Source organism: Saimiri boliviensis, chromosome 17, assembly GCF_048565385.1.
Source record: "Saimiri boliviensis isolate mSaiBol1 chromosome 17, mSaiBol1.pri, whole genome shotgun sequence".
NCBI classification, from domain to species: domain Eukaryota; kingdom Metazoa; phylum Chordata; class Mammalia; order Primates; family Cebidae; genus Saimiri; species Saimiri boliviensis.
The window spans coordinates 49,861,549-49,888,075 of NC_133465.1; the positions used below are offsets into that span (position 1 = coordinate 49,861,549).

General features: G+C 42.8%; 1 protein-coding gene and 1 pseudogene across 1 annotated transcript in view; both read right to left on the minus strand.

Annotated features, from left to right (window-relative positions):
• Positions 1-25,267, minus strand: part of LOC101047039 (leucine-rich repeat-containing protein 37A2-like) — a 57,928-nt gene extending 32,661 nt beyond the window's left edge. Inside the window, 4 exon segments of the mRNA XM_074388759.1 lie at positions 20,103-20,217; positions 21,386-21,898; positions 21,900-22,227; positions 23,930-25,267. Coding sequence (XP_074244860.1) covers positions 20,103-20,217; positions 21,386-21,898; positions 21,900-22,227; positions 23,930-24,899 — 1,926 coding nt within the window. The 5' untranslated portion in view covers positions 24,900-25,267.
• LOC104650190 (leucine-rich repeat-containing protein 37A2-like) overlaps positions 1-26,527 on the minus strand; it is a 62,554-nt pseudogene that overhangs the window by 13,172 nt on the left and 22,855 nt on the right.

Sequence of the window (26,527 nt, forward strand, 5' to 3'; positions counted from 1 at the left end):
CAAAACTCATCAAACTGTACACTTAAAAAGGGTGAATTTTAGGCTGGGCACAATGGCTCAAGCCTGTAATCCCAGCACTTTGGGAGGCCGAGGCGGGTGGATCACAAGGTCAAGAGATCGAGACCATCCTGGTCAACATGGTGAAACCCCGTCTCTACTAAAAATACAAAAAATTAGCTGGGCATGGTGGCGCGTGCCTGTAATCCCAGCTACTCAGGAGGCAGAGGCAGGAGAATTGCCTGAACCCAGGAGGCAGAGGTTGCGGTGAGCGGAGATTGCATCATTGTGCTCAAGCCTGGGTAACAAAAGTGAAACTCTGTCTCAAAAAAAAAAAAAAAAAAAAAAAAAGGGTGAATTTTGTTATATGAAAATTATATCTCAATAAACCTAACTTAAGAGAATACTAAAACAAACCTAAAGAACCAATTAAGTGAAAATAAATCTAAGAAAAAATAACTTAGAGTTTTTCTAATTCAAGAGTCATCATGAGGATGTTCTTAACTGTTGTAAGTGGGACTTGTGTTGTTCCCATGTCTCTGAAGAGGAAAACCGAAACATTCGTGATATAAACGCCAATACAAAAATTCTGTACTTAAAAAAGATATTTCAAGGACATGTGATTACTTCAATTTTGGCTTTTCTATAAAACAAGTCAGCTCAAGAGTTTATCTGCTGCAAAATTCCAGAGAGCTCTTATTAAAGAAATCTAAGTTGATTTGCATCATCAAATTGATGATATTCAAGAGTAGAACTTGTCCTTTTTTTTTTTTAACCATTATCTTACTTCTCATTTTCATATTGGATTCACTCATGTTGATTATTTACTCTTTTCTTCCTTTTTAGAATAATGAACACTATTCCTCCTTCCTTTCTTAGTTAAGTAATATTCCTCCATGTGTTTGCATGTTCCAAATCTATATGGGTTCTTCAACACTGTCCTCTTCCCCTGCTGGCTGTCTTGACCATTATACATCCTTTCTTAATACTTTTCTTTGCCAATAACTTTTTTTCAATAACCCAGTTAAATTTAAATTATGACTTTTTAGCCTAAATGCAAAATACTTAATCATTGATGAAAAACTTAAAAAGAGCATAAATCATCTCACAGCTAATGAGAGTACTGTAATACTTAGAGGTATTTTAATGCTGGTAATTTAAACAAATATGGATCTTCAACAGTTGTCAGAGGACTGCGAATCAGAATTCTGAAAAGAGCAAGGAATTAAAAATACCTGCATTTTCAATGTGTGAAACTGCATGAAAAGCTTATATTAATTTTTTGCTATGGAACTTGCAGGTAAAAAAAAATGGTTTTCTGTTTTTACCCAATAAATCACCATTAGACTCCATAAAGCACTATTCCTCTGGGAACTACCTAGGTCTCTAGAAGACAAAGCAGAGGAGAGAAAGAGGGGAAAAAATAGAAAAAACAAAAAGTGGAAAACAAAGAAAAAATATGCCATAGAACTTTCAGGTCAAAAACCCCAGAAGTAACTATGGTGGTAGGAAGCCGACTCTGTAGGAAACGCTGTTTCTAGTGTCCTCCATAATTCAAATTGCTTGTCTTTTTTTTTTTTTTTTTTTTTTTTTTTTGAGATGGAGTCTTGCTCTGTCACCCCGGCCAGAGAGCAATGGCTGGATCTCAGCCTACCGCAACCTCCGCCTCCCACGTTCAAGTGATCCTCCTGCCTCAGACTCCTGAGTAGCTGGGATTATAGGCACCTGCCACCATGCCCAGCTAATTTTTGTATTTTTAGTAGAGACAGGGTTTCACCATGTTGACCAAGCTGGTCTCGAACTCCTGACCTCAGGTAATCCATACACCTCGGCCTTCCAAAGTGTTAGGATTGCCACTGCACCTGGCCACTTATCTTTATAAAGTTTAAAATTTATGGTTTAATTTGCACAGTTAAGAAAAAAAAAATAGGACCAATTCTTTTGCTTTATAGCCAAAGAAAAAGGGATAAATCTAAGAGGAGGAACTGCTCAAAACCATACTGCTATCACATACTCCCACTTGTATTCTTGTATCACATCACAGCCTTTGCTACACTGCATGTAATCACCTGTCTACCTGTCAGTCTCCTGGACTATCAGCTCCTTGAGGGAAGACACTACATCTTAATGTCATTGTGATCCCTGTGCTGGGCATAATGTCTAAAATTTACTAGGCATTTAATAAATGTTTATTGAATAAACAAATGACATTTTGTTTGTATGTCAATAAAAAGAATAAATTCATTGTGATGTAAATGTTTATTGCAAAATGCTAGAATCTGTCTTCTTTTTAATTCTTTTTTTAGAGACGGAGTTTCGCTCTTGTTACCCAGGCTGGAGTGCAATGGCGCGACCTCGGCTCACCGCAACCTCTGCCTCCTGGGTTCAGGCAATTCTCCTGCCTCAGCCTCCTGAGTAGCTGGGATTACAGGCAAGTGCCACCATGCCCAGCTACTTTTTTGTATTTTTAGTAGAGACGGGGTTTCACCGTGTTGACCAGGATGGTCTCGATCTCTTCACCTTGTGATCCACCCACCTCGGCCCCCCAAAGTGCTGGGATTACAGGCGTGAGCCACCGCGCCCGGCCTTTCTTTTTAATTCTTTAAAGTGAATGAAAGAAAGAAAATAAACAGGAAGAAACAAAAGAAAATCTGCCTTTAGGTTAACCCAATTATCATTACCATACTTTTGCAGAAATTATAAAAATAATAATTATTACAGGGAGTATCTATTGGGCTGCCAGGTATTCGTGATTGGTACTTCACATTTAATCCTCACAATAACCTTACATGGTAGATATTATTATTGCCCTATTTCACAAATGAGGTAACTGAGGAACAGAGAGCTTACATAATTTGTCCCAAGTTACCAAGCTATTAAGAAGCAAAGCTGTAATTTGAACTCATGTGTTTAATTTGTATGGAAAAAAAGGGTTTACTTTAACCTTATGGGTTTTTTAATTCTTTCTTCTTTCTTTGTTTCCCACCCTCCTTCTTTCCCTTTCTTCCTTCTCTCCCTCCCTTTTTCTTTCTCTTTCATTCTTTCTTCCCTTCATTCCCCTCCCTCCTTTCTTTTCCGTTCTTCCTTCCCTCCTTCCCACCCCTCCTTTTACTTCTTTCTTTCCTTCTTTGTTCCTTCTTTCCTTCATTTCCCTTCCTCCTTTCCCTTTCTTCTTTCCCTCCTTTCCTCCCTCCCTTCTTTCTTCCCTCTCTCCCCTCTTTTCTTTTCCCTCCCTCCTTCTTTCCCTTTCTTCCTTCCCTTTCTTTTCTTTCTTTCCTTCCTTTTCATTTCCCTCCCTCCTTCTTTCATTCCATTCTTCCTTCCCTCCTTCTCTCCCCTCCCTTCCTCTCTCCCTCCCTCCCTTTCCTTTCCTTCCTTCCTCCCCCCTTTCTCCTTTTTTCTTTATTCCTTTCTCTCTTTCCTTCCTTCTCTCTCTCCTTTGCTTTCCTTTCCTTTCCCTCCTTCCCTCCTTCTTTCCTTCCCTCCCCCTTTCTTCTCTTTCTCTTTTCTTTCTTTCCTTTCTCTCTTTCTTTTCTCTCCCCTTCCTCCCTCTGTTCCCTTCCCTCCCTTCCCCCACTTCCCTTCCTCCCTCCCTCCCCTCCATCTCCCTCGCCCATTCCCCTCTCCCTCTCCTCTTTCCAACAGGGTCTTGCTCTGCTGCCCAGGCTGGAGTGGTGTGATCTTGGCTCACTACAACCTCTACCTCCCAAGCTCAGGTAATCCTCCTTCCTCTGTCTCCTAAGTAGCTGGGACTGTGGGTACATATCACCACACCTGACTAATTTTTGTATTTTTAGTAGAGATGGGAGTTTCATCATGTTGGCCGGGATGGTCTTGAACTCCTGATTATCAGGTGATCTGCCTGCCTTGGCCTCCCTAAGTGCTGGTATGAGCTACTGGGCCCAGCCTTAATTTTGAGAAGACTAAATACAGAAATGCCTTTAAATCTACATCTACTCTGGGAAGGCCTCTATGAGAATTAGTTTCTCACTAGCAGGGTGTGGTGGTGTGTGCCTGTAGTCACAGCTATTCAGGAGGCTGAGGCAGGAGAATTGCTTGAACCCAGAAAGCAGAGGTTGCAGTGAGCCAAGATTGATCCACTGTACTCCAGTCTGGGCGATAGAGGAAAAAAAAAAAAAAAAAAACAGAGAGAGAGCATTATAGTTTCCCTTTTTATTTATTTTCCCTAATCATTTCCCATGATTAAATATTTAATTAGTCTACAGTCACTGCGACTTTTTTTTTTTTTTTAAGAAACACGTTCTCACTCACTAGGTTGCCCAGGCAGGTGAGCAGTGGCTATTCACAAGCCTGATCCCACTACTGATCAGCATGGGAGTTCTGACCTGCTCCATTTCTGAACTGGGCTGGGACATCCCTTCTTAGGCAAACTGGCGGTCTCCTGTTCCCAGGAGGTCACCATACTGATGCTGAACTTAGTGCGGACACCCAATCAGCATAGCACACTACAGCCCAGAATTCCTGGACTCAAGGGATCCTTCTTTCTTTGCCTTTCAAGTATCTGGGACTACAGACATGCAGCCGGTGAGACTTTAGAAATTAAAAACTGTGTTGTAGGTGACATCAGTGAAATTGGTGGAATGAAGACACTCAAAAATTCATCCCTTCATAAAAGCAACAACAACCAAAAAAATGGCCGTAAAGGAGCAGTGCAAAGAAGAAGAGGCGAGAACGACCCCCGGATAGGCCAAAGCTCATGCGCCGCTGCATCCCGCGCCCAGCACCTACGTCCCGCCGCTGTGGCCACCATGCCCAAGAGACAGTCTGAAGGGGATGCTAAAGGAGATAAAGCCAAGGTGAAGGACGAACCAGAGAAGATCCGCGAGGTTGTCTGCTAAACCTGCTCCTCCAAAGCCAGAGCTCAAGCCTAAAAAGGCCCCTGCAAACAAGGGAAAGAAGGTACCCAAAGGGAAAAAGGGAAAAGCTGATGCTGGCAAGGAAGGGAATAACCTTGCAGAAAATGGAGATGCCAAAACAGACCAGGCACAGAAAGCCGAAGGTGCTGGAGATGCCAAGTGAAGTGTGGGCATTTTTATAACTGTGTACTTCTGGTGACCGTACAATTTGAAACACTATTTTTTTATCAAGTCTTATAAAAATGCAGAATTTTGTTTTACTTTTTTTTTTTTTTTTTAAGCTATGTTGTTAGCACACAGAACACTTCATTGTTGTTTTGGGGGAAGGGGCATATGTCATTAATAGAATGTCACCAAAGCTGGATTGATGTGGGGAAAACACCTTTCCCTCCTAGTTTTGAGAGACTTCCTCTTAGCTCCCAGGAGGAGGGATTCCCTGACTTTGACACGCATGGACCCCTTGGCACACAAAAGCCTGTGGTATAGAAAAACAAATTCATTTTTACGTCCACTTCTCCCTTTCCGTCTTTCAGCACAGACTTAACTCCCTTAAGCCCAGACATCTGCTGGGACCTGACCCCCAGTCATTGGTAACCAGTGTGTCAGGCAATCTGGACTTGCCAGTGATGCCACTGAGGTGGCACCTGTCAAAAGAGCAATGGTTCCATTTCTAGATTGTGGATCTTTAAATTCTGCCATTTTCATTTCAATTCCTGAAAGGCAGGGTCGGCTTGTGAAAAGTTGTTAAACAACATGCTAAATGTGAAATGTCAATCCTCACTCTAAACTTTCCCTGTTCGCAGCATCAGATGAAGACTTCATTGGGTTTTATAGCGGCTTTCTGATTTTTGGTGGTCCATCAAAGAAGGGAGTTTGAAAATTATTGTATACTGTTAATGATTGTCTGCCCATGTCCTGCCTGAAATAACATGATTGTTTATGGAAAGTATCTTTAATAAAGCTGGATACAGTTTGGCTTGGAAAACAAAATGGCCAAACAAGTGGACCAGAATGAACTTTCTCAGAACTCTAGAAATGTAACCAAAGTCTTACAGCAACTCAAGGAGCATTTATTCAAGAATAATTTCTGTAAGAACAGCGAGATTTGTGTTAACTTGCCTTAGACCATTCCTCACTCTCTAGCTCAGTAGTTGCCTTGAAAAATAGCCTCCATCCCCAACCAGGGCAAGCAGAACGGAGCTGGAGCTCCTTCAAAGCCTTACTCTCAGTGAACTGTCATTATGTCATCTGTCTGGTGGTTCCCTGGAAGACCTCATTTGAAAGGTTTGTCTTTATTTGACCGGAATGAAAACTGTCTAGTGCAAAGCCTCTCCACAGAGAGTGTTTTTGGAAAACAATTACGGACAAGTGTTTTAACATGGCAGCTGTATGAGGCAATGGATAATAGTTGGGGGGGGAAATCCTAATCAAAAAGCTTAATAGGGAACGCTGAGGAATAAGATGTCCACAGGAATTCTGAAACACTCTGATATATCCTTGGGAAACTAGAAGACCATAAGACATATTCCTGGGAATCAGGAATGTCAAGCACACGCATAGGGCAGGCTGTGAGCATGGTCACAAAAGACCTACCTGCTAAGTCCAGAAACTCTCACACCTGGCTGATTTTGAGGCTCTGCACTAGCAAGAAGTGAAAGGTAAGGTATAGCTGTTAACTGTTTGGCTGAGTGCTGAAGGTATGCTCCAACATGTACACAGAGCCCGTTGGCAAAAACTAGGAGAGACTTATTGGTTCCAAGAATTTAAGTAAATCTCCATTTAATCATTAGCTGATCAGTAAGCTAACGAAGGAGAGACTTCAGTGGGCACACATGACAAATAATGTAAGACTTTAAAGAATAAGTTAAAAAAAGGCACTAAATAATAAATAGCAAATAGTGTAACAAGCAGCAGTAACACCAAATCCTGGGAGCATGGATCTGATTTTCAGAATTGCTACATTGTATTACTTAAAATATTCAATTTGCAACAAAAATTTATGAAAGATGCAAGGAAACAAAGTATGGCCCATATACAGGGGAAAACAAAGAAAGAAACAGAAATTGTCCCTGAGAAATCCCAGATGTTAGACTTACTAGACAAAGATTTTTTTTCTTTTTTTTTTTTTTTTTTTTTTTTTGGTAGAGGTGGGGTCTTGCTAAGTTGCCCAAGCTGGTCTTGAACTCCAGGCCTCAGCCTCAACCTCCCAAAGTGCTGGGATTATAGGTACAAACCACCATGCCTGGCCTACTAGACAAAGACGTAATTCAGCTATTTAAAATATGTTCAAAGAGATAAGAGAAACCATTCAGTTCTATAGACTAGAGAACTAAAGGAAAGTATTAAAGCAATGTCCCATCAAATAGAGGATATCAGTAATCAGATAGAAACCACAAAAATGAGCCAAACCGAAATTCTAGAGTTGAAAAGTATGGTAACTTAAATTGGAAAATCACTAGAGGTTCTTGATGGCAGATTAGAGTAGGCAGAAGAAATAACTGGGAACTTGAAGGTCAATTGAGATTGTCAAGTCTGAGGAAAAGAAATAAAAAAGAATGAATGAAAGTGAATAGAATCTCAGAGACCTGTTTGTGGAACACTGCATCAAGTTTACTAACATATATATAATGAGAGTCCCAAAAGAAGGAAAATAGGAAAAAAGATATTATTTGAAGAAATAATGGCCCCAAACTTCCCAAACATGATGAAATCTGCATATTCAAGAAGCTCAAGGAACTACATGTAGGAAAAACTCAGGGATCCACATCTAAACATATTAAATCAAACTGACAGAAGCCAAAGACAGAAATATCTTGAAAGCAGCAAGATAAAAGCAACTTATCACATGCAAGGGATCCTCAATAAGATAATAGCTGATTTCTCATCAAAAACAATGGCGGTGCTGGGCACCATTGCTCACACCTGTAACCCCAGCACTTTAGGAGGCTTGAGACTCAAGAATTGCTTGAAGCCAGGAATTAGACACCAGCACTGGCAATGTAGTGAAACCCCATCTCTACAGAAAAATTTAAAATATTTGGGCATGGTGGTGCATGCCTGTAGTCCCAGCTACCCAGGTAGCTGAGATGAGAGGATTGCTTGAGCCTGGGAAGTGGAGGCTTCAGTGAGGTAAGTGGCTGCACCACTGCACTCCAGCCTGCACAACAGAGCAAGACAAAACAAAACAAAACAACCATATACAACAGTGGAGGACAAAAGGCAATGAAATGGCATGTTCAAAATGCTGAAGAAACTATCAACCAAGAATTCTATACCTGGCAAAACTACCTTTGAAAATGAAGAGAAACTAAGATGTTCTAGATAAATAAAAACTGAGAGACTTTGTTGCTAGAAGACCTGCCCTATGAGAAATACTAACGTGAATCTGCACAAAGAAATAAAAAGCACTGGCTGGGCACAGTGGCTCAGGCCTGTAATCCCAGCACTTTGGGAAGCTGAGGCTGGAGGATCACTTGAAGTTAGGAGTTTAAGACCAGCCTGGCCAGCATGGTGAAACGCTGCCTCTACTAAAAACACAAACACTAGCTGGGCATGGTTGTGTGCCTGCAGTCCCAACTACTCAGGAGGCTAAGGCACTAGAATCACTTGAACCTGGGAGGTGGAGGTTGCAGTGACTGTGCCACTGCACTCCAGCCTGGGCAAGAGAGGGAGACTCTGTCTCAAAAAAAAAGGAAAGAAAAAGATAATTGCATAATGCAATAATTATAAATCCAGGTGATGAACATAAAATGTATAAAGATGTAATGTGTGACAATAACAGTATAAAGGAGGGGGTGAGAGTGGAGCTTTAGAGAAGTGAAGTTTTTGTGTACTATCAAAACGAAGTTGGTATTAGTCTGAACTACAATGTTATATAATTAAGATGTAGCTGAGACCACAGGTGTGCACCACTATACTCAACTAATTGTAAAATGCTTTTTAGAGCTGGGATCTCACTACATTGCCCAGGCTGGTCTCCAACTCCTGGCCAGAAGCAATCCTCCTTCCTTGGCCTCCCAAAGTACTGGGATTATAGGTACACATCCCTGCAACTTGCCACAAATATTTTGTTTTTTTTAGTTTTCATTTTTCGAGACAGGATTTCACTGTTTCCCAGGCTGGAGTGCAGTGGCACAATCACGGCTCACTGCAGCCTCAACCTCCCAGGCTCAAGCGATCGTCCTGCCTTAGCCACCTGAGTAACTGTGACTATAGGCGTGTGCCACCACATTCAGCTAATTTTTAAATTTTTTTTGTAGGGATGAGGTCTCAGTATGTCGCCCAGGCTGGCCTTAAACTCCTGGGCTCAAGCAATCCTCCCACTGCAGCCTCCCAAAGTGCTAGGATTACAGACATGAGCCACTGCACTCAGCCCACAGACATTTCAAAAATCTCAAGTCAAGCACCTAAAATTCCACTGGAGGTAACTAGAGGAAAAAGAAAAAAAAAAAAGCTCTCAGCAAACTGAACCCAAAGCAAGGAAATAATAAATATTAGAGGAGAAATAAATGAAATCGGGAATAGAAAAACAACGGAGAAAATCAACATAGTTAAAGGTTGGTTCTTTGAAAATACCAATAAAACTGACAAACCTTTAGCTAGACTGACCAAGAAAAAAATAGAGAAGACCAAATTATTAAAATTAGGAATAAAACAGGGGACACTACTACCGTTCTTACAGACATAAAAAACATTACAATATGAATTTAAAAATTATATAAAATATATGCTAATAATTAGATAACCTGGATGAAATAGACACATTACCAGAAAGATACAAACTACTGAAACTGACTTGAGAAAAAACAGAAAATCTGAATAGACCTATGTCAAAGAAAGAGATTGAGGTAGTAATCAAAAAAATTCCCTCAAAGCAAAGCTGAAGACCAGACAGCTTAACTGGTGAATCTACCAAATATTTAAAGAATTAACACCAATTCTTTTACCACAATTTTTTTTTTTTGAGTTAAAGTTCCCATTTATTGGATGGGTGCGGTGGCTCACACCTGTAATACCTGCACTTTGGAAGGCCAAAGCAGGCAGATCATTTGAGGTCAGGAGTTCAAGACCTGTCTGACCAACGTGGTGAAACCCCATCTCCATTGGAGTCTCGTTCTGTCACCCAGGATTGAGTGCAATTGTGTGACCTAGGCTCACTGCAATCTCCACCTGCCAGGTTCAAGCGATTCTCCTGCCTCAGCCACCCGAGTAGCTGGGATTACAGGCGCCTGCCACCAGGCCTGGCTAATTTTTGTATTTTTAGTAGAGATGGGGTTTCAACATGTTGGTCAGGCTGGTCTCGAACACCTGACCTCAGGTGATCCACCAACATTGCCTTCCCAAAATGCTGGGATTACAGGTGTGAACCACTGCACCCAGCCTTCATCTATTTTTTAACCTTATTTTAGGTTTAGGGATACATGTGCAGGTTTGTCATATAGGTAAATTATATGCCAGGGGGTTTGGTGTACAGATTATTTTGTCACCCAGGTAATAAGCACAGTACACAATAGGTAGTTTTTGATCCTCACCCTCCTCCCACCCTTCACCCTCTAGCAGGCCCCGGTGTCTGTTCTTTTCTTTTTCCACATGTACTGAATGTTTAGCTTCCACTTATAAGTGAGAACATGCGGTATTTGGTTTTCTGTTCCTGTGATAGTTTGCTTAGGATAATGGCCTCTAGCTGCATCTACGTTGCTACAAAAAACATGATCTCCTCCCCCACCTTTTTTTTTATGGCTCCATGGAATTCCATGGTGTATATGTACCACATTGTCTTTATCCAGTCTACCATTGATGGGCATTTTCCATGACTTTGCTATTGTCAGCACAATTCTTATCAAAAGCCCAGCTAGCTTCTTTCCAGAAAGTGACAAGCTAATTCTAAAATTATATGGCAATTTGAGGCACCCAAAATAGCAAAAATCATCTTAAAAAATAACAAAGTGGGATGACTCACGTGTCCCAATTTCAAAACCCAAATCAAATCTACAGCAGTCACAGTGTGATACCAGAATGTGGACAGACAGATAAATCCATAGCATAGAATTGACAACCCAGAAATAAACCCTCATATTTATGGTAAATTGGTTTTTGACAGAGGTGCTAAAACAATTCGATGTGGAAATAATGTTTTTTTTTTTAACGGTGCTGGAACAACTGGACATCTATATGCAAAATAATGAAGGTGGACCCCCTATACCTCATACCATTATAAAAATTAATGCAAAATATGTCAAATACTTAAATATAAGCACCAAAATGATATGACTCTTAGAAGAAAACATGGGAGTAAATCTCATGACCTTAACTCAGGAAACAGTTTTTTCTCCTCCAAACTGGATTTTTTATTTTCTTTTAAAACAATTTTTTTCTTTTGGATTTTTTTTTTTTTTTTTTTTTTGAGACGGAGTTTCACTCTTTTTACCCAGGCTGGAGTGCAATGGCGCGATCTCGGCTCACCGCAACCTCTGCCTCCTGGGTTCAGGCGATTCTCCTGCCTCAGCCTCCTGAGTAGCTGGGATTACAGGCATGTGACACCATGCCCAGCTAATTATTCATATTTTTAGTAGAGACGGGGTTTCACCATGTTAACCAGGATGGTCTCGATCTCTTGACCTCGTGATCCACCCGCCTCAGCCTCCCAAAGTGCTGGGATTACAGGCTTGAGCCGGCGTCTTTTGGATTTAATGAAGTATTACTAGCTGAAGCCAGCCTGCCATGGTGAAAGGGATGTCAGACTGATGAAAGGTATGCAGCCTGATTTAAAACTAAACCCTGAACGCTTTTTTTTTTTTTTGAGACGGAGTTTCGCTCTTGTTACCCAGGCTGGAGTGCAATGGCGTGATCTCGGCTCACCGCAACCTCCGCCTCCTGGGTTCAGGCAATTCTCCTGCCTCAGCCTCCTGAGTAGCTGGGATTACAGGCACACGCCACTATGCCCAGCTAATTTTTTGTATTTTTTAGTGGAGATGGGGTTTCACTATGTTGACCAGGTTGGTCTCGATCTCTCGACCTTGTGATCCACCCGCCTCGGCCTCCCAAAGTGCTGGGATTACAGGCTTGAGCCATCGCGCCCGGCCACCCTGAACGCTTTTAAAGAAGAATAAAACATTTTATACACAAAAATGACACCAAAAGTACAAACAACCAAAGGAAAAATAAATTAGATTTTATCAAAATTAAAAACTTTTGTACATCAAAGAATACTCTCATGAAAGTCACAGAAGTCAATGGATGACAGAAAATATTGGCAAATTATCTGATTAGGTCTAATATGCAGAGTATCCAGAAGATACATAGAATTCTTATAATTCAATAAAAAGTCAACTCAATGTTTTTGTTGTTTTTTTTTTTTGAGACGGAGTTTCGCTCGTTACCCAGGCTGGAGTGCAATGGCGCGATCTCGGCTCACCGCAACCTCCGCCTCCTGGGTTCAGGCAATTCTCCTGCTTCAGCCTCCTGAGTAGCTCGGATTACAAGCATGTGCCACCATGCCCAGCTACTTTTTTGTATTTTTGGTAGAGACAGGGTTTCACCATATTGACCAGGATGGTCTCGATCTCTTGACCTCGTGATCCACCCTCCTCGGCCTCCCAAAGTGCTGGGATTACAGGCTTGAGCCGCCGCGCCCGGCCTTAACTCAATGTTTTAAATGGGGAGAGGATTTGAAAAAAACATTTCTTCAACTAAGATATATAAATGGCTCATATGCACATAAAAAATGCTCAATGTCTTAACTCATTAGGGAAATGTCCATCAAAAACCACAGTGAGATACTACTTTACACTCACTGGGACGGCTATAATGAGAAGAGAGACAATGACAGTGTTGACAAAGACATGGAGAAATTGGAACCCTCATACATTGCTGGTGGAAGAGTATAATGGTGCTGCCACTGTGGAAAACAGTTTGACAGTTCCTCAGAAAGTTAAATATAAGAGATGCCATATGATCTAGCAATTCTACTGCTAGGGATGCACCCTAGAATTAAAAACATGTCCACACCAGAACTAGTATATTCAAGTCCATAGAAGCATTAGTCATAAAAGCCAAAATAAAGTGGAAACAACCCAAATGTCCAGTAAGTGATGAATAGATGAACTGACATAATGAAGTCTCCATACAATGGAACAGCACTCAGCCTGCAAAGGAATGATACATGCATGGGTGGACCTCTAGATTAAAATGCAAACTACAAATATTTGCTACACAGGACTATCTCCTATATGTGGAGGAAAGCTGGGTAATGGTAATTTCAAGATGTTACCTGCTCTACTTTCATTAAAACCTTTTCTTACATTTTCATTTTTGTGTCCATCTTTTTCCACCACCACACACATGCGCGCACATGCACACACACACACGCATAAGCACACCCTACCCACTCTTTCCACCAAATTGTATATTTAACGCCTCCTCTCTAGATCACAAAGTCCCTGTTGGAATCCAACTCTGGGTGGCACCAAGATCAGCAGAACCTCCATTTCCTCCTCTCTTTCCCCAAACCTTATTATGAAAGCCCCACATGGAATTATGTCAGGGCTGCAAGTGAAGCCATTCAACATTTTTCCCCATTAAAAAAATTTTAGAACTACAATATGCATAAAGTGCACATAACATAAATGTTGTTTATATTTAATTTAATTTAATTTCTGAGACAGGGTCTCACTTTGTTACCCAGACTGGTCTCAAATTCCTAGCTCAAGTGATCCTCCTGTGTCAATCTCCCAAAGTCTTGTGATTGCAGATGTGAGTCACTTTACCCAGCCAAATTCAGTTTAATAATTATAAAGCAGATACCCATGTAACATCATTACAAAAGATCATTGCTAGCATCCCAGAAGCCCCCAGTGTGCCCCTTTCCAATCATAAACCTCTCTCTAATCCTTATAGGTAACCAGTATCCTGACTTTTGTAATAATATTCTTGCTTTTAAAATGTAGTTCTGGCCTGGCGTGGTGGCTCACACCTGTAATCTCAGCACTTTGGGAAGCCGAGTTTGGTGAATCACTGGAGGTCAGGAGTTCAAGATCAGCCTGGCCAACATGGTGAAACACTGTCTCTACCAAAAACACAAAAATCAGCTGGGTATGGTGGTGGGCACTGATAAGTTCAGATACCCGGGAGGCTGAGGCAGGAGAATCGCTTAAACTCGGGAGGTGGAAGTTGGAGTGACCTGAGATCGTATCATTGCACTCCAACCAAGGTGACAAGAATGAAATTCCATCTCAAAGAATAAATAAATAAGAAATAAAATGTAGTTCTGGCTTGGCACAGTGGTTCACACTTACAATTCCAGCACTTTGGAAGGCCAAGGTGGAAGGACTGTTTGAGCCCAGGAGTTCGAGACAAGTCTGAGTAGTACAGCAGGACCTCCTCTTCAGAAAAATTTAAAAATTAGCTGGGCATGTTGGCGTGCACCTAGGCTCCCAACTGTTGGAGAGGCTGAGATGGGAGGATCACTTGAGCACAGGAGGTCCAATCTGCAGTGAGCTGTGTTTGCATCACTGCAGACCCTGTCTCAAAAACAAATAAAAGGTAGTTTTACCTATTATATGTCAGTCATAAACAACATAGTATAGTTTTGCCTTCTTCAACATTATATAAATGAAATCATATTATACATATTATTTTCTGTATCACTTCTTTCACGCAATAATCTGTTTGTACATTTAAGATGTATGTTCCTGAGGTTGGTTCATTTCAAGGCCTGTGTTGTGCTTCCAGTAAGGTAGTCACTAGCTACATTTGGCTACTGATAGTGGTCAATACGACTGAATCTTTAATTTCATTCATTTTAATTATTTTTAAATTTCAAAGCTGATAATGCAGTTGTTAGAAAATATATGTTTGCAACAACTTGGGTATATGATGCTACTTTTTCAACTGTAAATTTTATGAAATCTAAATATAGATTAAGGTGTTTTTGGGTTTTTTTTGGGGGGGTGTTTTTTTTTTTTGAGATGGAGTTTCGGTGGTTGGCCAGGCTGGAGTGCAATGGTGTGACCTCGACTCACTGCAAACTCTGCCTCTGAGGTTCAAGCAATTCTCATACCTCAGCCTCTTCAGTAGCTGGGATTACAGGCACCCACCACCATGCCCAGCTAATTTTTATATTTTTAGTAGAGATGAGGTTTCACCATATTGGATAGGCTGGTCTCAAACTCCTGACCTCAGGTGATCCACTTACCTCAGCCTCCCAAGGTGCTAGGATTACAGGCATGAGCCACTGCACCCTGGCCCAGATTAAGTTTTTTAAATAAAAATTTAGCAACCTAATTTAGACTTCAAAGAGTTAGTATGAAAAAAAGAATGTAAATGCCACAAGTAATTTTTATGCTAAATACATGGAGAAATGATACCACTTTGGATATTTTGAAGATTTAGTATGAAAACAGAATATCTCATTAATAACATATATAATGATTACATGTTGAAATAATATTTTTTGATATATGCCTGAAATAAAATATATTAACATGTTTCACTTGTTTCCTTTCTAGCTTTGAGACAGAGTCTCATTCTTGTTGCCCAAGCTGGAGTGCAATAGCATGATCTCGGCTTACTGCAACCTTCGCATCCCGGGTTCAAGCAATTCTCCTGCCTCAGCCTCCTGAATAGCTGGGGTTACAGGCATGTGCTACCATGACTGGCCAATTTTTGTATTTTTAGCAGAGAAGGGGTTTCTCTGTGTTGGTCAGGTTTGGTCTCAAACTCTTGATCTCAGGTGATCCACCCTCCTTGGCCTCCCTGTGAGCCACAGCACTGGCCTCCTTTTTAGTTTTATTTTTTAAGTGACTACCAGAAAAGTTAAGATTATGTAAGTGGCTTGCATTAGGTTTTTAATGAATAATGGCACTTTAGAGTATTCCATTAAATGATTCATCTACTGTGGATGGATACTGAGATTTTTCTAGTTATACTTACTACAAACAATGCTGCTTTGAACATTCTTATATTTGTATCTTAATAACACTTTTGCTTGAGTTTCTCTAAGATGTAATAAGGGTACAAAATTGTTTTCCTAAGAACTTGTACTATTTAAAGTGGCAGACTGAGAACATGCCATGTCTCTACCTGTTCAACCTCTACCAGATCCCTAAAAGTTATACAACAGAAATAATTTAAAAATCCACAACCTTAGCTCAAAATGTGGAAGCAGTTCTACAAATGCTCCCCTATCAGAAATGCCTGGGAACTACCTACAGGTTATTGGTTGGGACACGGCAGTAGAAGGCAGGGGCACATCAACCCCATACCCTTCTTCCTTGGGCCAGGCAGCAGTGTCTTCCTCCAGTCAGGAAAAATTGTCAGCAAGTGGGCAGGGTCCTGGAACCCTGGAGGAAGGGTGTACACTCCCTTACTAGCCATCTCCCACACCTTCCTTATTCTCAGCAGAGTCCATCTGGAATACTACCCCTGGAATCTCACCTCTCCTCTAGAGCTAGAAAACAGAATTGTCTGGTTCCAGCATTTTTTTCTTATCAATAAGATATCAGACAAGGGTGAGGAAAACGATTTTAAAGTAGTCATAATTCCTCTTCTTAGATTACTATGCTAGTTTTTTTGTTTTTGTTTTTGTTTTTGTTTTTTTTTTGAGACAGTCTCACTCTGTTGCCCAGGTTGGAGTGCAGCGGCGTGATCTCGGCTGAGTGCAACCTCCGCCTCCTGGGTTTAAGCAATTCTCTTGCCTCAGCTTCCCAAGTAGCTGAGATTACAGGCACCCACCACCATGCCTGGCTAATTCTTATATCTTTAGCAGAGATGGGGTTTCACCATATTGGCCAGGCTGGTCTCAAACTCCTGACCTCAAGTGATCCAACCACCTCGGCCACCCAAGGTTCTGGGATTACAGTCGTGAGCCACTGCACCCAGCATGTGTTTTATTTTTAATTTAGAACTCATGTATGACTTGTCTATATAATTACATTAGTTCAATGTAAGTTGAACTAACGATGTGACACACAAACTGTTGTGAAAAACGTCAGTTACTTCTAATGTAAGCATTTTTTCCAAAATCATTTATGTGCCTAAACTAATTCCTTCTATAAATCAGTAAGAAAATGATAAAACAATTCAACAGGAAAATGAACAAAGGACAGAAAACTCAGAGAAGAAACACAAATGTTCAATAAACATATAAAGGTATTTAACTAAATTCATGAGTAATCAGAAAAATTCAAATTTAGATGGAATCCCTTTTATTCACCTGTAACGTCAGCAAAAAGTTGGAGAATGCCTTGAGCCTTGGAGTTCGAGACCATCAGCAAAAAGTTGGTGAAAAAGTGTGGGGAAATGAATGCTGTCATATTCTGCTGACAACAGAGTAAGCTGGCACAACATTTTTGAGGGCAATTAAAATTTTATATCTACACAGTCTTCACCCCAACGATTCCATTTCTAGATATCTATTTTACAGGAATAGTTGCCCATGTTCACAAAAAAGCATATACAGGGATTTCATTGCAGCAATGCATGTAACAAGAAAACTAAATGTAATCTAAATATTCATCAATGGGGGAATTATTAAATAAACTATGATGCATCCATACTATGGATTATGCAGGAGTTTAAATGAATGAGGTAACCCTCTAAGTACTGGGAAGGAAAGAAATCTAAAGCGTATCATGAAGTGAAAGAATCAAGTTGCAAGATGTTACCACTTATGTAAAGAAGAAAGATTTTAGAAACCACACAATAAATCTATTTTGCTTTACGTAAATATGTAGTACGCAATGGGAAAAAGTCTGGAAGGATATATACTAAACGCAGAATAGCGTTACCTCAGGGATGAGGGAGAAGGGCACAACCAGGGATTCTGCTATATCTCTTACATCATTTTTATACATTAAAAACAAAATCATGGGCTGGGGGTGGTGGCTCATGCCTATAATACCAGCACTTTGGGAGGCCAAGGTGGCAGGATCACTTGAGCCCTGGAGTTCAAGACCAGCCTAAGCAGCATAGAGAGACCCTGACTCTACACAAAATTAGGTGGGCATGGTGGCATGCACCTGTAGTCCCAGCTACTTGGGAGGCTGAGGTGGAGGATCACTTGAGCCTGGGAGGTGGAGGCTGCAGTGAGCCGTGATTGTGCCACTGCACTCCAGCCTGGGGAACAAAGTAAGACCCTGTCTCTGAAAAAAAAAAAAAAAAAAAAAAAGAGAGAGAGGAAAAAAAGGGAATATAACCATGTATTATTTGTATGATAAAAAAAAATTTAAATTGCCTCTTACTTTAAAGAGAGCTCACCAAATTTAATTCTAAAATAACCATAGGATTGTAATCAACAGAGGTTGATTTGGGGTATGGAGGGGAAATATCTTTTCTCAGAAGTACAGACCTCAAAATTCTGGACCAAGAAGGGTCTTACAATGCAGTTAGTTTTTTTTTTTGTCATATTTGGAGAGAATATACTCACAGTTTCTTGGTCCAACTGTATGCTTCTCATACATTTCCATCAATGTAAGAAATATAGTTTCCTTGGAAATTCTGTAAAGAAACACAGTTTATATCCTTGAATAGGTAGGAAAAGAATGAACAGGATAAGTAAAAGAATTATGGCAACCTTGTCAGGGATATTCAGTTACAGAAAGTAACACCTGCCTTCTAATTTCCAGAGCTATCAGCTTCCCAGTTTGCACAATTAATCAAGAAATAATGTGGGGCCACTGGCACAAATGATGAGGCGTCTCCTGAAGCGAACTTCCTATCCGTCCAATCTCTTAGACAGATGATGCCAGTTGATTACTTTGAATGTAAGTATTTTATACAAAAGCACTTAAGTGTCTAAACAACTCCTTCTACAAATCAATACAAAAATCGTAAATAATTCAACAGAAAGTGGGCAAAAGCTTATCATTATCAACAAATAAGAAAGAAACCCTATGCCAGGTAACACCAAAGCTTTGGCCCAGTGCCCTCTGCCGAAACATACTAGGATTTTTCTTTCCACTTCTATTACAACCGATCTGATTTAGCCCCTTCACACTTTACTCCTAGGTTTTGCTAGACCTTTCTAGTTGTCTCCCTGAATTAAGGTTTCTCCTCTAGGGCACTCTAAATATAGATTCTAAAATAATCCTTTGCATGTCTATACTTGAACATAAAGCAAAAAACCAAATAAAATAATCTTCCTGTTTTAATCATTTCATCTCTCTTGCTTGGAAACTTTCAATGGCTTTCCATATCTCACTGTGTAACTTTCAAACTCCTATAGCTGATAATCAAGGTTTTACATAATCATATCTTCATTGTTCCCTCATGTGCTTCTGTGCAGCGAGATTGGTCTAAATTCCAACCATACCTGTAGCCATGCCTTTGCCTAGACTATACTCCCATTTTTTTTTTCTATTTAACAAATTATAGCTACTCTTTAAGATCCAAGTAAAGTTTTAGCTTATCCATGTAGCTTTCCCTGACTTCCACACCTCAAGGATCACAGATTCTGGCTATGTTCAGCATTATCTTTTAGTACTTAATTATATATACCTCCCTTTTTATGCCTATTCTCTCTCTTCCTTCCTATCACTTTCATGTTCTGGAGACGGTAGCATACTTGGCCCTGGGCTGGACACAAAACGAGTGCTACATATAAAAGCCAGGGACAAAGATGAGTTCTGGACAAAACTAAAGGACTGAGTAATCATGTTAACAACCAACACTCCTACATATGCTAGGCACCAATGCAAGTATTTCATGTATTCCTCACCTAAATTTCGCAACAATCCTGTGAAATGGTAACTAGCATAATCCCCAGTTTAAAGATGAGGAAACTGAGTCACAGAGCAGAATAACTTGCTCTGGGTCACCAAGCTAATAAATGACAGACCTGGGTTCAAATCCAGGCAGCCTGGCTCCAGAATCAACTCTTAATCACTTAGAGCATCATCACTGAGATGGAGAGAGGGGCAGGCTCCTGTAAAGAGGGTGAAGTGAAAATGGGAGGAGAGCAGCGGTTAAGCAATGATGTGATGAGGCTAAATAAAAATGCATAAGAAAACGAGTAAGGGTAAAAGACTAGAGTAAAAGTAAAAGACTGGAGAAGGGGCCTAACAGTAAAGGAGAATGAGGAGAAGGAAGAGTGGACAAGCAAAGGTGAAAGCAGAAAGTCAGCTGTCAGTATGGCTTGGGGAGATAAAGAAGGCCCAGGAAGGCCTCCAGGAAAAGGCTGCCACATCAGGCAGGACACAGAGGACAATGGAGGAAAGGTGATTCTTACAGGACAATGAAGGTGTCATTGTAGGTGTTCGGCTCTGGCACAGGCACGTGGCGGAGCCTCTGCTTTGGGCTGAGATCAATACATGACAGCGTCTCATCTCCGCAGGTACAGAGGTCACATGTGGGTAACCCCCCATATAGGCACCAAGGAATGAGAGCTAAGCGGAGCCCTGGCACAGTTAGGGCTTGAGGAATATCTCACTTTATAGTGTTACTACTCAGCTATTTCCTTTTATATATCCTTTACATAATCATATATTAGTTTATAGAAATAGGGCTTGAAGTCTCCCTTTATATAATCCTCTATAATCATTAATAGTTGATAGTATGAGTACCTGAAGAATATTTCCCTACATATATACCTATAATTATATCTTAGTTCGTATTCGGAGGAATGCCTAGAGTGGATACAGTACAGAGCATGAATTAAGGAATAAGCAGTTTATAATTGGAGGAATGCCTAGAGCAGATACAGTGCAGAGCATGATTTAAGGGAAAACAGTTATACCAGGACAAGAATCCATGGCCCAGGTATCGTAAAGATGCCCGCTGTATGGCAGGCTTGAGGTGGGAGCCACTCCTCCTGATAAAGGAGTTATAGGACGTTGTTCCAGTTCTCGTGGAAGGCTGCCATCAGAACGGCAATCCACCTTGGTGACTGTCAACTTTATCAGCTCTTGCTACTATGCTGCTTGAAAAGCATCTTCCCATAGAATCCATTGGAAGCTGCCAGTAGGTGGTGGTAACCTTGACAGCTCTGTCACTGCTATGTGATTCAAGCATCCTCCTACAAATCTTAGAATTAGTGTCCCATAGATAGAAGTATTGCACACTGCACCCTCTTCACTTTGCATGGCCCACTTTCAAGCCTCGGTGACCTAATGAGGGTGGACCCCTTACTGCACTCGGCCCTTGCCTTCATGGGAATGGGCCCCTTGTTGCACACTGTCCACCTCCTGGCATAGGTGACCTAATGGGGGGGGACCCTATGTTTTATTGCTCACGACCCTATCACTATCCTTAAAGATGATTTCACTCATGCCCTACCCACTAACCTATACACAATAAATACTCATGCTTCTGGACATTCGGGGCTCGCTAGCCTCGCCTCACCAGACCTGCCTCGCCGGCCTCGCCTGACTCCTCTTATAGGTGGCGTGGCCCTCCGAGCCCAGTTGCATTTTCTTTGTACTTCTGGGTCCTGTCTCTTTATTTCTCGGATCCTGCGCCTCAACACAGCCTAAGGCTCACCCCACGACCCTGTGGGGCACTCAGCCCTACAGTCACATATGTTGGTGCTTGCGGAGGCCTGTTCCTCTGGTGCAGTTAAAGCCTTATTTTGGGTGTAACTTTCAGACTGCACCAGTGAATCCTGAGTAGGTTCTAGATCAGTAGGTGGACCTGTGACTTCAGTCAGGTTTTGATGCTGAGTCTGAACGTCGTCTGGACGAGGAGCTGTAGTCTTCTCCAGGGCTGTAGAATGTCCAGTCTCTGTAGTGGGTTCTGGAGTTATGGTAAGCCCCAGATCCAAAAGTAGAACTGTGAGTTGTGTCAGGTTTGCATGCTGAGTCTGACCCTTGTCTAAAGGTGGAAGTGTCACCTCAGGGTGCTTTGGAGGAGGAGCAGTAGTCGTCAGAGCTGTGGAAGGTTCAACTTCTGTAGTAGATTCAGGAGTGATGGTAAGCCCCAGATCCAAAGGTTGAACTGTGGCTTGAGTCAGGCTTGAATGCTGAGTCTGAACCTCGTCTGGATGTGGAAGTGTCACCTTAGGGTGCTTTGGAGTCACTAGTCTTCTTCAGGGGTGTAGAATATTCAACCTCTGTAGTGGGTTCTGGAGGTATGGTAAGTCCCAGGTCCAAAGATAGAACTGCAACGCTGGGTGACACTGGGTGCTGAGCTTGATTCTGACCTGGTGTTGGAACTGTTACCTCTTGATACACTGGAAGTTGGGGTACAACTTTCTTAGGAGGCTGAGTTGGGGTCTCCTGCAAGGTTGGAGAAAGTTCAACTTCTGTTGTGGATTCTGGGGTGATGGTAAGCTCCAGGTCTAAAGGTTGAACTGTGACACTAAGCAATATTGAGTGGTGAGCTTGATCTTGACCTGGTGTTGGAACTGTCACCTCATAATGAGCTGGAGGTTGAGCTGCAACCTCCTTCTAGATGGCTCTGGAACCTAAGCTGTGACCATCTGCTGGCTTGAAGGTTCTACAACCTTAGGGGGCTCTGGAGCCTGAACTATGGCCTCCTGCTGGGGTCGAGAAGGTTCTGCCTCCATAGGGGGTACTGGAGCCTCCTGCTGAGTTAGAGATGGTTCCACCTCTTCAGGGAACTCTGGAGGTGAAGATGGGGCCATCTGCTGGGTCAGAGAAGGTTCTATCACCATAGGGGGCTCTGAAGATTGAGCAGGGACTGCTTGCTGGACTGGAGAGGATCCTACTTCTTTAGTTGACTCTAAAAGCTCAGTTGGGGCCTGCTGTAGGACAGGAGATGGTTCAACCTTCCCAGGTGGCTCTGATGGCTGAACTGGTATCTCCTGCTGCAGTGGAAGGCTGATGATCTCTTCTGTGGACTTTGGAGGATGACCTGAGGCTTCCTGCTGGGTTACAGATGGTTCAACCTCCTTAAGGGGCAATGGTGGTTCAGCTGGGAACTCTTGCCAGACTGCAGAAAGTTCTATCTCCTTAGAGGAATCTGGAGTCTCAATTGTGGCCTCTTGCTGGACTGGAGATTCACTCTTTTCAGGAGAATGTAGAGGTGGGGAAGGGAGATCAGGCTGGACTAGAGAAAAGTCTGCCCACTCAGTGGGAATAGAAGGGTTGTCCTGCTGGACTGGAGAAGGTTCAACCCCCACAGTGAGTGCTGTAGGTATGGTAAGCTCTAGATCCACATTTTTAACTGTGGTATTAGGCAAAGGTGAATTACTTCTGAATACTGGAGACAGATCTAGAGGTGAAAATACCATCTCATTACTCAATGGACTTTCAAAGTCTGAGGAGAGCTGAGTTGGAGGCTGAATTCTGGGCTCTTCATGGACTGGAGGAAGTTCATCATTTTCAGGAGTATTTAGCTGCTGAATTATAATCTCTTGCTGGTCTTTCAAATGTTGAAACTGCTCAGGGGATATTAAGGGCTGAGCTGGGGCCCCCTGTTGGGTTAAAATTTCAACCTGATTAATGAGATCTGGAATCACTGTAACCATGTGATGCAGGGTTTAACAGTGACATTGTGCAATGTTGGAGGCTGAACATGTTGATCATAGAGAAGAAACTGGTACCTCATGATGCTCTGGAGGTTGTGCTACAACTTCATTAGCGAGCTGTGGAATCTGAGCTGGGGCCTCTTGCTGGATTAGAGAAGACTCAACCTCCTCAGGGGTCTGTGGATGCTCAGCTGCAGCCTCCTCCTGGGTTGGAAAGGGGTTCTCATCCTTAATAGATTCTGGAGACTAAACTGAGGTCCCCTGTTGAATTGGTAAGGGTCCAACGTCTTCCAAAGACTCTGGAAGCAGAGGTGGGTGGCGGAAGGTTCTACATCCTTAACTGGCCCTGAGAGCTGAGCTGTAGCCTCCTGGTGGATTGGAGAAGTTCCCATCTCTGCAATAGGTTCTGTTGCTATGGTGAGCTGCACGTCTGGAGGCTTAACAGTGACACTGGGAAAATCTGAATGCTGAGCTTGATGGTGACCTGCAGGTAAAACTGTTACTTTGTGATGTTCTGGAGGCTGAGCTGGGGTCTCCTGCTGGGCTGGAGAAGATTCAAGCTCCCCAGAAGATTCAGACGGCTGAGCTGGCTGCTCCTGCTCACTGGGGGAAAGTTTAGGCTCCATAGGAGGACCTGGAGGCTCCTTTGTGGCCTCCTGTTGGGTTGTAGAAGGTTCTACCTCCTTTGGAGGCTGAGTAGGGGCCTCCTGCTGGGCTTGGGAAGATTCTGTCTCCTTGGTAGGCTCTGAAGTTATGGCAATCTCCATATCTGCAGGTTTAACTGTAATGTTGGGCAAGTTATAATGAGCTTGATCCTTACCTGGAGGTTGAACTGTCACCTCATGATTCGGTGGAGTTTGAGCTAGACTTTCCATAGAGGACTCTGGAGGCTCAGCTGGGGCCTCTTGCTGGGTCAGAGAAGGTTCATCCCCTGAAGGAAACTCGGAAGGCTGAGCTGGCTGCTCCTGCTCACTGGGTGAACGTTCAGCCTCCACAGGAGGACCTGGAGGCTCAGCTGGGGTCTCTTGCTGGGATGCAGGTTTCGTCTCAGAGCGCTCTGGTGTCTGAGCTGGGGCCTCTAATTGGGTTGAGGAGACTTCACCTTCTTGGGGTACTTTGGAGGCCTGTTCCTGGCTTGATGGAAGTTCCTTACCTGGCTCTGGAGTTCCTGTAAGCTCCACATCCATAGGTTTGACTGTGACATTGGGCAAGTGTGAGTGCTGAGCTTCACTCCAACTTTTAAATGGAACATTTACCTCGTGCTGTATTGATGGGTGAGTTACAGTCTCTTCAGAGACAGGCAGCTGCTGCGCTTGGGCCGGCGGCTCTGTTGAAGAAAAGCTGACCCCCTCAAGGGACTGTGAAGGCAGAGCTGGGGCCTCCTGCTGTGTTGAAGAAGGTTCTACTTCCTCAGGGAGCTGTGGAAGCCATGCTGGGGCTTCTTAGTGGAGGGAAGAGGACTGGAGCTCTTCAGGGGTCTCTGGATTTTGAGTTTCAGGCTCTAGATGGAATTGAGAAAGTCCAACTTGCTCAGGGGGCCCTGGAGGCTCATCTGAGTTCACCCGGAGTTCTGGCAGCAGGCTGCTGGGATACAGCATATCCATACTTTAAATACTCATCCTGCAAAGTTTGTTTCTGATGCTGAGGTTTTGATACAAATCTACGTGGAGTTCCCACAACCTTAGCAAGCCTCCAATGCTGAGCTGGATCTTTCTTCAGGTCCTTGGGAGAAACTATAAACTCCGTTGCTTTTAAATCCTTACTGTCTAGAGGTGGAATAAGTATTTCATCTGCCTGATGATCTGCAGCCTGATCTACATCTGTAGTTTGAACCTTACTTTTGAGGCGAGGAGGCTGAACTAGGGTCTGGTTCTGATCCCAGTCCAGCATTGGACCCACCTCTGGGAGCCTTTCTTGCTGAGTCAGCTTGTCATTCAGATCTGGGTGTCCAGACAAGAAGGTTCTGGCCCTGGGGACAGCTCTCTAGCTGAATCCGTGTCCAGGAATGGAACCAAATTCTCAGTCGATTCCTGGGGCAGGGCTGACCTCTGGGAAGAAGCAGAGGACCCCAGCTAATCAAAGCCACCGGGGCCTGCTGGGAAAGTAAGCATATGGGGAGATTCCCATGGGAGATTGGAGGAGTGCCAAGAGCAGGGCTCAGTCAGCCCCAGTGGGTTAGAGATCAGCTGGAGCGGATCCTTGACCCACTCCAGAGGCTGAGCCTCGTGGACTAGTAGCCACGATAGTTGCCACGTGAGTAGGGGCCATGGGGCCCAGAGAGGCAGCTGGAACATGACAACCGCTGGGCTGCGCATTGAGCGGGAGCCATTCTGGCAGCCCCTAGAGACTCGCGTTTGTGACAAGCACACGCCCCGCCCCGTCCTTTATGACACCTTTATTTAGTTCCCCTTTATTAGGCTTCAGTCTAGATCTGCTTCACGTCACCAGGGCGATCTTATCTCACAATTCCGACCAAGCCCCTCTTCCCACCCCGCCCTGCCCTGCCGGTACAATCCTTCCCTCCCCTTAGCGAGGATTTCTGCTGCAGACCCGGGTGGTCCCAGGACTCCAGCAGGCTGTTGTGGTGGGGTGGGGGCGAGGCAGAGCTTCCCAAGGAAGTCACGGGACCTCGCCTCGGGATATTCAGAAGCACTAGCCCAATTCTGGCAGCCTGAACTCTTCCTTCTCCAAGGTGAAATTTGAGAATAGTGTTCCTTTCAGGGAGAACAACTGACCTGCAAAATGTGCTCCAGTTAAGGTAGCAGGCAGAATGCACATTGTAATCATTTAGTCCAAAATGTTGCCATTTTCCCTAAACTTTTTGTATCTTTTGTTGTATGTCTGGTAATTTTAATTCACCACCCTGTTGGGTAGGGGCTGCCAGAGAATAAGCGAGGACTCCAAATTTTCTGTAGGAGGGGTGTTGGGGGTGGGGAATTCAGTGTAGGAGAGAAGGCTTTAATCCAAGTGAAGGGCCCTTTACACTAGCCTTCGAAGAGGTTGAATGTCATCCTGTCTTGAATTAACACATTACCCTAGAAGTTACAGTGCCACCCTTCAGAGGTCTACCCTGTGTACACACACGGAGAAGTGGCTTAGGTTGTTAAACTCAGCATGTAAAACAAATTCCTGAAATATGACTGTAACTAGAATCCAGCTATTTTATTACTGACTGACTGGCACAATTAACAGTATATAAATTCCAAGAAGGTGCTTCATCTTATTCCAGTGC